This window comes from Amblyraja radiata, chromosome 14 (assembly GCF_010909765.2).
Source record: "Amblyraja radiata isolate CabotCenter1 chromosome 14, sAmbRad1.1.pri, whole genome shotgun sequence".
NCBI classification, from domain to species: domain Eukaryota; kingdom Metazoa; phylum Chordata; class Chondrichthyes; order Rajiformes; family Rajidae; genus Amblyraja; species Amblyraja radiata.
Window position 1 is genome coordinate 27975065 of NC_045969.1, and position 14194 is coordinate 27989258.

Consider the following 14194-nt stretch of genomic DNA (forward strand, 5'->3'; position numbering starts at 1 on the left):
TTTTCTCACCAAGTTTGCTTCCTGAGAAAACGTAAACATTCCATTTTGTCCTTGTATCCATCAGATGCTGTCTCAATATTCAATCACCAAAAGCGCAATGCTCAAACATAACACCCTCTCTTAGTAAGAGTTCACCAACCTGAAAATAATCTATTTATTACACTGCTCCCTGCCCTGTTAGCAATCCTTCGCACAATCACGAGTTCTTATTTCATATATACATCATTAGTCGATAGCTGATCAAATGTCTATTTAAAATACACGTACATTTCATCTATTTGTTTCCTCTCGTTTCCGATCTAGTTATATATCAGAAAGTACAATTTGAACTGTCATCATTGACTTAGCAGCAAGTGGGAAAAAATACTTGCGTTACACAATGGTCACCAGGGTACCAGTGTTCATTTATCCCATACCAGGCATCGAGGAGAAAACTCTTCCTCCTAACTTGACACTCCAGGAGGTTCTCCAACCACTGTATCAGGTGTGACAGCGCCCCCTCCCTCAGAGGCCACTCTGGTCCGTGTCACTGGCTGACAGGCCAGGAGAGGCCAATCCCCAGCATCACTGCTAACAGCTGGGTCCAATTAGCTGATATTGGTTTGGCCACGTGAACCTCGTCAGCCTACACCCGATAAAACCCAGGCATTCCAGCCAGAGGGGAGAAGAGAAAGAAGAAGGAAGTGAAAGGGAATAAAAGTGGGGTGCCCTCCTGCCAGCCGTATTCCCCTTTCACAGGTTCGAAGAAGACTGGGCCATTGGGACAAACCTGAGACCACCAGTGCCAAGATTGGGCTGCCGGGAAGAAGCTCTAGATACCCAGCGTCTCTACTGAGGCTAAGACTAAATGTACCTAAGCAAGCCTGACGTGCCAGTGTGTCTTCCTGCCCACAGACAATGAGGGATTGTGCCCACACACAGAGGCAAAGACGGAGCCGCTAGGATAATGCAGAGGTCGCTAACGCCATCTCTTGAAGCCCCAAAGCTGAGCTGCCAAGATAAACCTGAGACAACCAACATCTCCTCTTGAGGAAAGGGTGAAGCCTGAGTTTGCCATGTCTCCCTCTTTGTGACCCGAGTGATTTGCTGGGATCGCCATGTGTCACCGCATATGCGCCCTGAGGGTGAGGGACAGCACCCTTATGCGGTCCTGGACTTTCTTACCACTGTAACTAAAGTATATCATGTAAGTTCATCCATGATAAACAGTGAGGTCAGTGAACACTACAGAAAGGATCCAATGTTGTTTCTTTTGGAAAGTGGCATGAATGTGAGATTAGTTCCGTTGTGGTCTGAATCCATTCTTAACATGCCAACAGGGGCATTGTTCTGTAGGGTGAGCAAGATGTTCCACAGCTTCCATTCAGATACTTGATATGCAGAGAATTATGTAGAGCAACAGCCATGGCTGAAAGTCAGCTGTAAGTGCCAGAATCTGGAGGCGTAGATCGTGTCCCTCGGTGGCTGCCATGAGTAGACTGTCTAGTGGCCCTGATATGTGGAGAAACCCCATTGACGTGCTTGAGCATATTTGCCGTACTTCTGTGCATTCTGCGCCCCAAGGTAAAATGGATGCTCTAGCCCTGTTGGGCCAGATATCATTGATCCAAGTCCAGAGATTTGCAGAGTAAACACTAGTGGTTTCCAAAGTGATGCAAGGAAACTGCCTGAGTTCAACATCGTAAAAACCACCCACGCTAACATCTGTAAACCTTCTATTTCTTCATGCTAAATCACTGGCCTCTTAGTTTGCAGCATGGAAATAAATGGAATGTAATTACTTGGTTGAAAAATGCTCTCGGATTTGCAGAGCATGGGATAAGGCTCAAAATCTGTTTGAGATTTTTTGTATTAATTATCAATCCAAGCTTAGAATCGTAGTGTGATGCAACTCATAATGAAATATTTCAACCCATGTTGACAGAATCGGCTCTTTGAAAGAGTCATCCCATCTGTCTCCCTCAATCACTCTTTCTCTTGTTTGAACATATATGAAATTCCATTTAGCTAATCAGTTTTACAATAGATAAAGGAATATTGTACTTCTCATCATTTATCCCCTTTTTAGGTACTTGTTTTTATCAATTCATATTTGGTTAAATTGTAACAAAAATTGTTTATTTGAAAACAGGGTTCTAAAATTTTAGCAATTGACATTGTGATGTGTGTTATTTATTTTCAGAGACACCACAGTACAGAGTCTCACTCTACAGCCTTCAGTACAACATGGGGTCATCATGTATGAGGATTCTCCTCTGGTTAGTTTTAACAAACCTATAATAAGCTTCCTTGTCCCTACTGATCATTTCCCCTTCTTTGGACATTCATCCCCCATTCCCGAGTACCTCTGTTCCCTTTTATCCCCCCTCTTTCATTTAATTTAGAGATACAGAGTGGAAACAGGTCCTTCGGCCTACTGAGTCCACACCGGCCAGTGATCACCTGTACACTAGTTCTATCCTACACACGGGACAATATACAGAAGCTAATTAACCTACAAACCTGTACATCTTTGGAATGTGGGAGGAAACCGGAGTACCCGGTTAAACCCATGCGGTCACAGGTAGAACGTGCAAACTCTGTACAGATAACACCCATAGTTCGGATCAAACCCAGGTCTTTGGCACCTGTAAGGCAGCAACTCTCTATCGCTGCACCACTATGCCGTTCTCTTTCCTCTCCCCCATCCCCTTCCACCTATAGTCATCACTCCAGCTAACTGCCGATTAAAACCCCACCTCACCTCTATCCACCTATCACTTACCAAGTTTTGTCCTACTCTCGTCTCTCTTTTCCAGCTTTCTCCGCCCAGTACAATCAGTCCGATAAAGATCTCAACTTGAAATCCCGCCTGTCCATTTGCTCCACAGATACTGCCCGACTGTGTTTTGCTACAATAAGCTTCAATAGCCTGTTTTCATCCCTGATTCAATGAAAATGATTAGATGATAGCAACAGTAAACACCACAACAACAAAACATTCAGTAGGCCAGGCAGCATCTGTGGAGAAGCAAACAGAATTTATGGTCCTTTATTATTATTATATGTACCAAGGTACAGTGACATTCTTTTTTTGCATAAAGACCAGTAAGATTATTACCATGCATGAATTTAATCCCTGATTAAGTATAGAAACAGCCCACTGAGTCCATATGCAAATGTCACCAGGTTTTGACGCATTTTTCAAAGTCCCATGAAATCCTGTTGCAGCCATCGCTTTCATAGAAACGTAGAAACATAGAAAATAGGTGCAGGTGTAGGCCATTCGGCCCTTCGAGCCAGCACCACCATTCAATATGATCATGGCTGATCATCCAACATCAGAATCCCTTTCCGGCTTTTTCCCCATATCCCTTAGTCCGAAGAGCTAAATCTAACTCTCTCTTGAAAACATCCAGTGAATTGGCCTCCACTGCCTTCTGTGACAGAGAATTCCGCAAATTCACAACAAAAGGTTTTTCCACATCTCAGTCCTAAATGGCCTACCCATTGTTAAACCCTTGGTTCTGGACTCCCCCAACATGGGAAAACATTTTCCTGCATCTACCCAGTCCAATCCTCTAAGAATTTTATGTTTCTATGAGATTGCCTCTCATCCTAAATTCCAGCGAATACAAGTCGACTCATTATACGTCAGTCCCGCCATTCCAGGAATTAACCTGGTGAACCTACGCTGCACTCCATAGCAATAATGTCCTTCCTCAAATTAGGAGACCAAAATTGCACACAATACTCCAGATGCAACCTCCTTGCACCTAAAGTCACAATGAAGGCTAACATTCCATCGGCTTTCCTCACTGCCTGCTGTACCTGCATGCTTACTTTCAGTGGCTGATGTACAAGCACACCCAGGTCTCGTTGAACCTCCCCTTCTCCTAATCTGACCATGCAGAAAATAATCTGCTTTCCTGTTCTTGCCACCAAAGTGGATAACCTCACATTTATCCACATTATACTGCATCTGCCATGCTTCTGCCCACTCACCCAACCTATCCAAGTCACCCTGCAGCCTTCATCCAGTTTGTCCCGCGAATCAACGTCCCTTTCCTCGCCTGACCTTCAGCCTTCGTGCCCCAGGGGCACCTCCCGCAGCCGACCCTGAGGGCGCAGAAGATAAGATCCCTGGTTCTTCTTACCTGCCCTTTCCGGACCTGGTCTTCAGGGGAGAGCAGGAGACAAGCCTCGGACGAGGGCCCCACTCCAGGCAGATTCCTTGTTCCATGGCGGGTGAGCCAGGTCTGTATGTCCACGGCCCATCCGGAGTTCTTCGGCTGCGCATGGTAGATAACATATTGGAATAAGGAGCCTTGTTCGGAATGAGAAAAGTTAGAAGACTAATGCTACTATCACATCTGCTTTATCAACTATGGCAGTGTGTTCCAGGCACCCACTATTCCCTGTAAAAAAACAAAATGCCCCAATACTTTAAACTCCCCCCCCCCCCTCAGACCTTAGCTATGCTCTCTAGTTTTTGACATTTCCACCCTGGGGAAAAAGATTCTGCCTTTTGTAATTTTATATACTTCTATCAAGTTTCCTCTCAACCTCCAACGCTCATACATCTAAGGGGAACATAAAATATCCCTTTGCGGAGTGGGAATAATTGCATTATTCATCAAAAGAGATAATATAGACAAACCAATTGGCTGTCTTCTGTGCTGTATGAAAACATTCTCTTTCTGTCGCTCATCCCACACTTTCTTCGCCAGCCTCCCACAGGCCATTGAACAAAATACCCAGCTGTCAGCCTACAAGTTGAAAATTAGAACAAAAAGGCTTTATACATTTTTGTTATCAATTACTTGCAGGAAACACCCACTCTACTCTCCCCTTTCAAGCAGCATTTCATACCACCACTTGGAAGATTGAGCACCTCTCATTTACACCTCCTTGCTTTGACATCCCAATGTGAAATTATTATCTCTATGCTTGTTGCTCTTGAGCCCCTTCAGACATTTAAAGACCTCTATCCTGCATCCTCAATTTGTTCTAAAGGAAAGAACCATAACCCATTTGCACTTTCCTGATAATTATAACCTCTCTGGTAGCTTTGTACCATCTCTAGTGATTCTGTATTGACACACTGTTCTGTTATTACTTGGCGGAGGATGCAGAGGCTGTCGAGCCTACTTGATGAGGAAATAATAAATGGCAGTTGTTTCCTTCGTACCCAGGTGAAAGCTGTTAAAAACGGACACATCCTACTCATTGATGAGGCTGACAAGGCACCAACCAATGTCACCTGCATCCTAAAAACATTAGTGGAAAGCGGCGAGATGATTCTGTCTGACGGAAGACGTATTGTTGTCGGTAAATATTGCTGATTCTCTGAAAATCCACCAGGAGAATAGACCGAATAGGTTATAACGTGATTTTGATTGTGAATTGGAGAATTACTTAAAAGTTACTTTGGAAATTGACAAGTAGAAAAAAAGATGTCTTGCAAATAAACAGTCAAGAGGAAAACATTTTCCAGAGAAACTTTCCATGTAACCTCCCATTGAAATTGACAGACAAACATTTCTATTGACACTTGTGCAATAACACCCTATTAATGCATGTAACATACTGTCTTTAGTATTTTCAACTTTCCATAACAAAAACTTAATACCATTTAAAAAAAAAGTATTTTAGTAAATTCAGTGGAGAAAAATACATTATTGTTGCGAGCCTGAAATTCTCTAGCCATAAACCCCTTTTCTCCATAGACACAACAGTTTTTTTCTAATGAAATTTTGAAATGTCATTATGAAATTTTGACATTTTAATGAAATAACAAAATTTCTTTAGGAATGTAACTATTGAGTTATAGCAGAATTTTCTGTATATCTATTTTACTCATTCGTAGGAAGCCAAATTTATATTCTCTTCGAAATTAGAAACAGGGATTAAATATATAATTCACTTTTAAACTTTAGCCGTAATAAAATCATCTGCAGCATGGCATAATCTCATCTCCGGAGGTGTGCGCTGGACAGGTTTGATTGCACTGAAACTGGGTGAAGAAGGCCACAACTAGAATCTACAATTGTAGGATGGTTATGCATTAAAAAGTGACATCTGACACCGCAAAAAAAGTAGCTGAGGAGAATAAAGTAGATAAACCAGGGAATAATGAGAACGTACATGTGAATAGCCTATTTAATATAGTAATAGGTCTAATTACTATAGTTATGGGGTTAGTGGAGGTGGATGCTCCAGGCAAGATGGTGCGGCTGATAGAAAATCAGTTTACATTTTTTTTTAAATCTCTAGACAGTCCGCTGGAACAGGTTTTTATTAAAGGCCTTGCATCACTTATTGCAATAAATTAGCCTCTCGTGGAAGGTGTTGCACATCCTTCCCAACAATTGGCAGCTAGGAAACTGGCTACTTCATACCTGACCTGTTTCCCTCCCTGATCCTTTTGAATTGTACTGGGCAAAACTCCCAAGCGGAAATTCTGGACCTGAGTCAGCCAATCATTCAAGTTTAAAAAAAAAACAAGTATAAAATGTTTGTGTTAGCAAAAGAAGTTCTCTTTAATTATTGAGGAATTTGATGGATTACATGCTGGTATTTCAGATCAAGCTAGTGCTGAAGGAAGACCTGACGTGATAGTAATTCATCCAGATTTCCGAATGATGGTTCTGGCAAATAGACCTGGTTTTCCCTTTCTGGGTAATGATTTTTTCGGTGCTCTAGGTGAGATTTTTAATTTAATCCTTTACACTGAATTTGGTGTTTGTGAGTTTACTCGAATGTCTACACTAGAATTGTTACACTTTTATGCTTGACTAGTTTATGATAACAAATTATCACATGGAGCAAGTTCAATAGTTATTTCTCTTGTTTCCAACAATTTAACGTGCCACAATTAAGAGGCAATGAGATTATTTTTGGTTTTGTTTCCAATAAAGCAATCATGCCTTACTAATAATCTTAGAAGTGCAAAATGCCAAATTTCTGATCCTTTTCAAGTACTTATCAAATCTCCTTTTGAAATTTGCTATTGAATCTGCTCAGCACATCATTCCTACATTACTTTCAGACTACAACGACTTACTGCTTAAAATTATTTCTCCTCAACTCCCCTGGTCACCATTCTACTTGCCGGACTTCCCTATCCATTTGATCAAAAGCATTCACAATTTTGATCCCTCTATCAAATCTCATTTTAATCTTATCTGCTTTAAATAGATTCATCTCGAATTCTCCAGTCTCTGCACAGTCTCTGCATGTGATTGAAGTCCTTCATCCCTGTTATCATTCCGGTAAATCTCTGCACTCTGCAAGGACTTAATAACCTTTCTGAAATGTGGTGGCCAGATTTTGATAGTTCTCCAGCTGAGGCTTAACCACTTATTTAGAACTTGTTTTTGCAGTCTGTACTTCTATTAATAAAGCAAAAGATCCCATATGTCTAGCGTGTTCTTCAAGATTAAAACAAATCAAATGCTCCAGCTCCCATGTTCCTGCACCCCCTAAAATTGTACCATTGTGACCAATGTTGCGCTTCCTCATACACTTATCAAAATAAATAATTTCTTATTTTCCTACATTAAATGTATTTTGCCTTCTGCCCACTTCTGTACCAGGTTTCTGCTGCTCTTTGTGTGAAAACATTGAAATCATATTCTGCAGAGCATCTAACTCATTAATGCATTTCAGATAGAGTAGTTATTCTAAAATCTATTCATTGTCATGTACCTCTCATTTCTCGTTTTTTACGATTTTAAAGGAGGCCATTCAGTCTCCTGAGTCCATGCTGGCTCTCAGAATAATCTCATCAGTCCTTCTCCGGTGCACTTATTTTTTTGTAATCTATTCTCTCTTACTTCCTATCAATTTCTCTCAGTTCTCTTGCAACTTACATACACTTGGGGCAATTTACAGTAGCCAATTAATTGTTTAGTCATTGAACCATATGGCATGGCTGCAGAAATAACTAACATTCTGTCTTATCTCTGACTTAAAAGGCTGATCCCTTGTATAGGCAGTGGCTCCTAGTTCTAGACCCTCCCACAAGAGGAAACATTCTCTCCATACTCAAACTCAGAATTTCTTGTGTTTCAGTCACCACTCCCTATCCAAGCCTAGCCTGTCCAAGCATTCCTCATTTGACACCCCGCCTATTCCAGCTATTAGTGAAGCAAACCCTTGCTGAAACTTTTCCAATGAATTAACATCCTTCCTTAGATAAAGAGACCATTACTATTCAGAGTGCTCCAAATGTTCTTATCAATGGCCAATATAACTGAATATAAATAACCCCTGCATGCTATTCCCTGTGCAATAAATGATAACATTCAGTAACTTTCCTAAGTACTTGACCTGCACACCAGCCTTTGTGAATCATGCACTAGGACACCCTGATCCCACAAGATCTCAGAGCCCTACGCTCTCTCACTATTTAAATTGTATCGTTTTTTATGTTCCTTTGCCAAAATGAACAATTTCACACATGATGCTCCAATTGCTAATTCTTTTCAAACTCACTTAATCTATGTGTAGTCCTTTGTAATCTCCTTATTTCCTCTCTGCAACAATTTCCTACCTCTCTATCATCCGTGAATTTGAAACAATACCTTTGATGTTATAATTCAAGTCACTTTTATAATCTGGGGAAAAAAACTGAGGCTCCATCACCAATCCTGGTGGTACACCTCTCTTTACATTTTGCCAACTGGTAAAAGAACATTAATGTCCACCCTCTGTTTCTTGTCAACCAAACAATCATCTGTCCACATCAATACGTAACCTCCGACATTAGCTTATATTTTTCACAATAATCTTTGGTACACCTTATCAAATATTGCTTTGCTCCAAGGAAAGTTTGGTTTATGTTAAAATATGATAGGGGATTGGGTTATAGGGACCTGACCATCAAAAAAATAATATTTATTGCTGGGGTGTTATTCACCCCATCTATTTGCCAATGTATTTCAGAAACATGCTAATGCACTTCTTTTCAATGCATATTATAAGTAACAACAAAATAATGTATGAGCATAGTAATGCCCCTGTCCCACTTAGGAAACCTGAACGGAAACCTCTGGAGACTTTGCGCCCCACCCAAGGTTTCCGTGCGGTTCCCGGAGGTTGCAGGTGGTTGCCGGAGGTTGCAGGTAGTGGAAGCAGGTAGGGAGTCTGACAAAAACCTCCGGGAACCGCACGGAAACCTTGGGTGGGGCGCAAAGTCTCCAGAGGTTTCCGTTCAGGTTTCCTAAGTGGGACAGGAGCATAAGAGTCATTTAATGGAACAGCTTCTAGAAGGGGGGAAATATTAATGGGAGTGTGGGTCATATGTATATCATATATAGGGATAAGTCAATGGCCCACTGCTCCACTGAGAAGGCTACTAATGAGAGAAGGACCCTGCAACACTATACATTGTGTGTTGGGAATTCCAGTGTTGTCTTAAGATAATGATACATTATTCGTTTATTTCTTTTTGGACAGGTGATATATTTAGCTGCAGTGCTGTTGATAATCCTAAACCTCAATCAGAGCTTGCTATGCTTCGACAATATGGTCCTGATGTCCCAGAGGCAGTTCTTCAAAAGCTTGTGTCGGCCTTTGGCGAGTTGAGAAACATGGCTGATCAAGGAATAATAACCTACCCATATTCAACAAGGGAGGTTGTCAATATTGTAAAACATCTACAGGTATGTGAGCGTTCAGCTGAAAGGCATTACATTAGACATGGGTAGGAACTTCAGATTTGACATTTTCTCTTCCCCAAACTCATCCAGTTGTCAAAAACATTGTGATTGGTATTTGTTTATTATTGCCATGTGTAGCGAGATACAGTGAAAAACTATTTTTTGCATGCTAAGCAGGCAGATCCTACCATACGTGAGTGCAACAAGTGGTATAAAAGAGAAAAAAAAAGAGTGCAGAATCTAGTGTTACACCTATAGAGAAAGTGCAGATAAACAAAAAAAAGTGCAAGGGCTGCAACATGGTAGATTGAGAGCGCAGGAATTAATTCATGGCATATGAGATGTCTGTTCAAGAACAGCAGGGAAGAAGCTGTTCTAGAATATGATGGTACGTATTTTTGTGCCCACTTCTTGATGGGAGAACGGAGAAGAGAGAATGACCAGGCTGTGAGCAGTTCATAATGTTGGCTAGTTTCCTGAGGCAACATGAAATGTAAATGAATATGAGGGGAGGAAGATTGATTTGCTTGTGTTGGACTGGGTAGCATCTATGACACGGCAGTTTTTTGCAGTCTTCGACAGAGCAGTTGCCAAACCAAGCTCTGATGCATCCGAATAGGATGCTTTCTATGGTGCATCTGTAGAAATTGGTCAGGGTCATAGGAGACGTACAGAATTGCCTTAGTCTTCTGAGGATCCAAGATATATAAATGTTGCCCTTTGGATTGGAATGCTGCTGAAAATATACTCTTCTGGTATCTTAATTTTAACTTCACACTCAACTGTATAATGTTTTCTCCTTACTTTACAACCAGAAGAATTACATAGAACCTAGAACCTAGAACTAGTACCTAACACATGTACAGGCTATTCGGCCTACAGTGTTCATGCCAAACATGAAGCTGAGTTACTCCAGCAATGTGTCATTTTCTGTAAACGATTCCTTGTGTCTAGTATTTTTCTTAGTCTAGTTTATTTCATAATTGCTCCTGTCTAAGTATTTTTGCTGTTGTGGGAATTTAGTTTAGTTTAGAGATGCAGCATGGAAACAGGCACTTCTGCCGAGTTCATACTTATCATAGATCACCCGTTCACACTAGTTCTATGTTAACCCACTCTCTCATCCATTCCCTCCAAACTTGGGGGAATTTTCCGAGACCAATTAGCCTATAAACACGCACATCTGATATATGGGAGAAAATCTGAGCACTCGGAGAAAACCCATGCGGGTCACAGGGAGGACATGCTAACTCTACACAGACAGCTCAACAAGGTCAGGATTGAAACAGGGTCTCGCACTGTGGTGCAGTAGCTCTACTAGCTGGGCCACTGTGCCACCCCTTGAATTGTTTTTTAATTAATTAGAAGAATCACAATTAATTTTCATTTACGTTAGATAAAGTAAACTATTGAAGAGAAGGAATAATTAAACTGAAAGAGCCATCTTATTTAATTCCAGATTTACTGAGAGACAGAAAACAGCAGCTGGAATCATATTGTTTGGATGCACTGCTAAATTGTTTTCACTTTAGGGAACGTTTCTGTATTTTCCACCATTGCAATAAACATAATTGTATGTGCAGCTTTGGACCTCAACAAACTACCAAAAGCAGATAAAATACTTTGAGACATATTACGAGGTGCTGTTTTAATCATGCTTAGTCAGTTCTCAGTTGATATCATGGTCAGAATAATGTGAATGATACCCTAATAGCCGTATTATTGAAAGCAGTTAGATAACAATAACATTTGACAGAAAAGCATTATCGGTGCAGCAAATAATGACAATCTAATAATGCTAGTGTTCCAGAAAAACCTCATGAAATGTAAATTTATGAGATGAGAATACTCAGCATTGCATGGCCTATCTATATAATCAAATCTAGTCTTCACCCACAGTCACAGTGGTGTGCCCAACCATTAACAGTACAGGCATCCTGTACTTGGTCTGCAGAACAATAAATGGTATACCACTTACTGTTCATCAAAATTTCATGAGGTTTCCATTTAGACGTTCTCCATATTCCAAAGCATGATGGAATTCTTGTTATTTCCATGGGTCATGCCCACAAGAGAATTATCAAAGACGCCTGGGTTGAAACCTAACACATTGCTTCTTGTTTACCTGCTGAAATCATGACCCCCAATTTCAAGCAATAAGCTTCAGCTGCAAGCAAAATCACACACTGATTTTATGAGGCTCTTTGCAACTTTAAGGTTAGATGTTATATTTTACTCTGAAGGAAATATTTATGTTTGTTTCCCTATTATCATCAGTTAGTTTCCCTGATATTATCAGTAAGTTTAGTTAGAATAGCAAGCAAATAGCAAGCAAATAGCAATTTACATTTGAAGCACTTAGAATACTTTGCAAACAAGCAGCAAACTCCGTATTAAATACATGAGCTGAATGTCAATTTAATTTTGATGTCGGACAGAAAATGTTGATGGGGAGAACTCTTTTGCATATCTTCAAATAAGGGGTCTGCTGCATAAAGCTGAGAGGGTAGACACGCTGTTGATTTAATGTGCCATTAAGAATCAAGTCAAGAGTATTTAATTATAATATGTACCGACAACAGACAATGAAATTCTTACTTGAGGCAGCTTAACACTCGGATAATATATAAAAATCAAAAATACAATAAATTAATATTATGGTAACCAGAATAGTGCAGAAACCAAAGTCCGTAGCCCAACGAGATATACAGTCCATAGTTGCTAAAGTTAGTGTTGTGTAGTGTGCAAGTGCCTGATGGTTGCTGGGAAGAAGCAGTTCTTGCACCTGGTGAGATCACTGTTTTCAAGCACCTGTAAGTTCTTCTCATGGTAGTACTGAAATGAGAGAGTGGCCAGAACGGTGTGATTCTTGGAAGACATTGGTTGCCTTTTAAAAGAAACATCTCTTATAGATTCCTTTGATGGTGGGTCAGTTCCTGTGATGGACAGTGTCTACAATTCTTTGTAGTCTTCTTCATTCTTTATGAGCAGCACGGTGGCGCAGCGGTAGAGTTGCTGCCTTATAGCGCTTGCAGCGCCTGAAACCCGGGTTTGATCCCGACTACGGGTGCTATCTGTACGGAGTTTGTACGTTCTCCCAGTGACCGCGTGAGTTTTCTCTGAGATCTTTGGTTTCAATAGACAATAGGTGCAGGAGTAGGCCATTCTGTCCTTCGAACCAGCACCGCCAATCAATGTGATCATGGCTGATCATCCACAATCAGTACCTCATTCCTGCCTTCTCCCCATATCCCCTGACTCCACTGTCTTTAAGAGCCCAATCTAGCTCTCTCTTGAAAATATCCAGAGAACCGGCCTCCACCACCCTCTGAGCCAGAGAATTCCACAGACTCACAGCTCTCTGTGTGAAAAAGTGTTTCTTCATCTCCGTTCTAAATGGCTTACCCCGTACTCTCAGACTGTAGCCCGTGGTTCTGGACTCCCCCAACATCGGGAACGTGTTTCCTGCCTCTAGCGTGTCCAAACCCTTAATAATCTTATGTTTCAATAAGATATCCTGTCATCCTTCTGAATTCCAGAGTATACAAGCCCAGCCGCTCTATTCTCTCAGCATATGACAGTCCCGCCATCCCGGGAATTAACCTTGTGAACCTCACTAGGGCCCCGTACAATTGCTGAAGGACCTCTTTGCTCCTATACTCAACTCCTCTTGTTATGAAGGCCAACATGCCATTCGCTTTCTTCATTGCCTGCCGTACCTGCGTGCTTACTTTCATTGACTGATGAACAAGGACCCTCAGATCCCATTGCACTTCCCCTGTTCCCAACTTGACACCATTTAGATAATAATCTGCCTTCCTGTTTTTGCTACCAAAGTGGATAACCTCACATTTATCCACATTAAACTGCATCTGCCATGCATCTGCCCACTCACCCAACCTGTCCAAGTCACCCTGCATTCTCATTGCATCCTCCTTAGATGCCACCCATCTTTGTGTCATTCCGAAAGGGACCCGTTATGCCTACTCTTTGTTTCCTGTCTGCCAACCAATTTTCTATCCATGTCCGCACTCTACCCCCAATATCATGTGCCCTTATTTTGCCCACTAATCTCCTATCTGGGACCATATCGAATGCTTTCTGAAAGTACAGGTACACTACATCCACTGGCTCTCCCTTGTCCATTTTCCTAGTTACATCCTCAAAAAATTCCAAAAGATTAGTCAAGCATGATTTTGCCTTCATAAATCCATGCTGACTCGGACCGATCCTGTTACTGCTATCCAAATGTGCCGCTATTTCATCTTTTATGATTCCCCACCACCGATTTCAGGCTAACTGGTCTATAATTCCCTGTTTTCTCTCTCCGGCCTTTCTTAAAACGTGGGATAACATTAGCTAGCCTTCAATCTACAGGAACTGATCCTGAGTCTATAGCACATTGGAAAATTATCACCAATGCATCCATGATTTCTAGAGCCACTTCCTTAAGTGCCCTGGGATGCAGACCATCAGGCCCTGGGGATTTATCAGCATTCAGTCCCATCAGTTTATCCAATACCATTTCCTGCCTAATGTGGATTTCCTTC

At 41.3% G+C, this 14194-nt stretch overlaps 1 protein-coding gene across 1 annotated transcript in view; it reads left to right on the forward strand.

The window, feature by feature from the left end:
• Positions 1-14194, forward strand: part of vwa8 (von Willebrand factor A domain containing 8) — a 200185-nt gene that overhangs the window by 114082 nt on the left and 71909 nt on the right. The window contains exons 22-25 of the mRNA XM_033032907.1: positions 2183-2258; positions 5175-5310; positions 6565-6684; positions 9442-9647. Coding sequence (XP_032888798.1) covers positions 2183-2258; positions 5175-5310; positions 6565-6684; positions 9442-9647 — 538 coding nt within the window. The remainder of the gene's footprint in view (positions 1-2182; positions 2259-5174; positions 5311-6564; positions 6685-9441; positions 9648-14194) is intronic.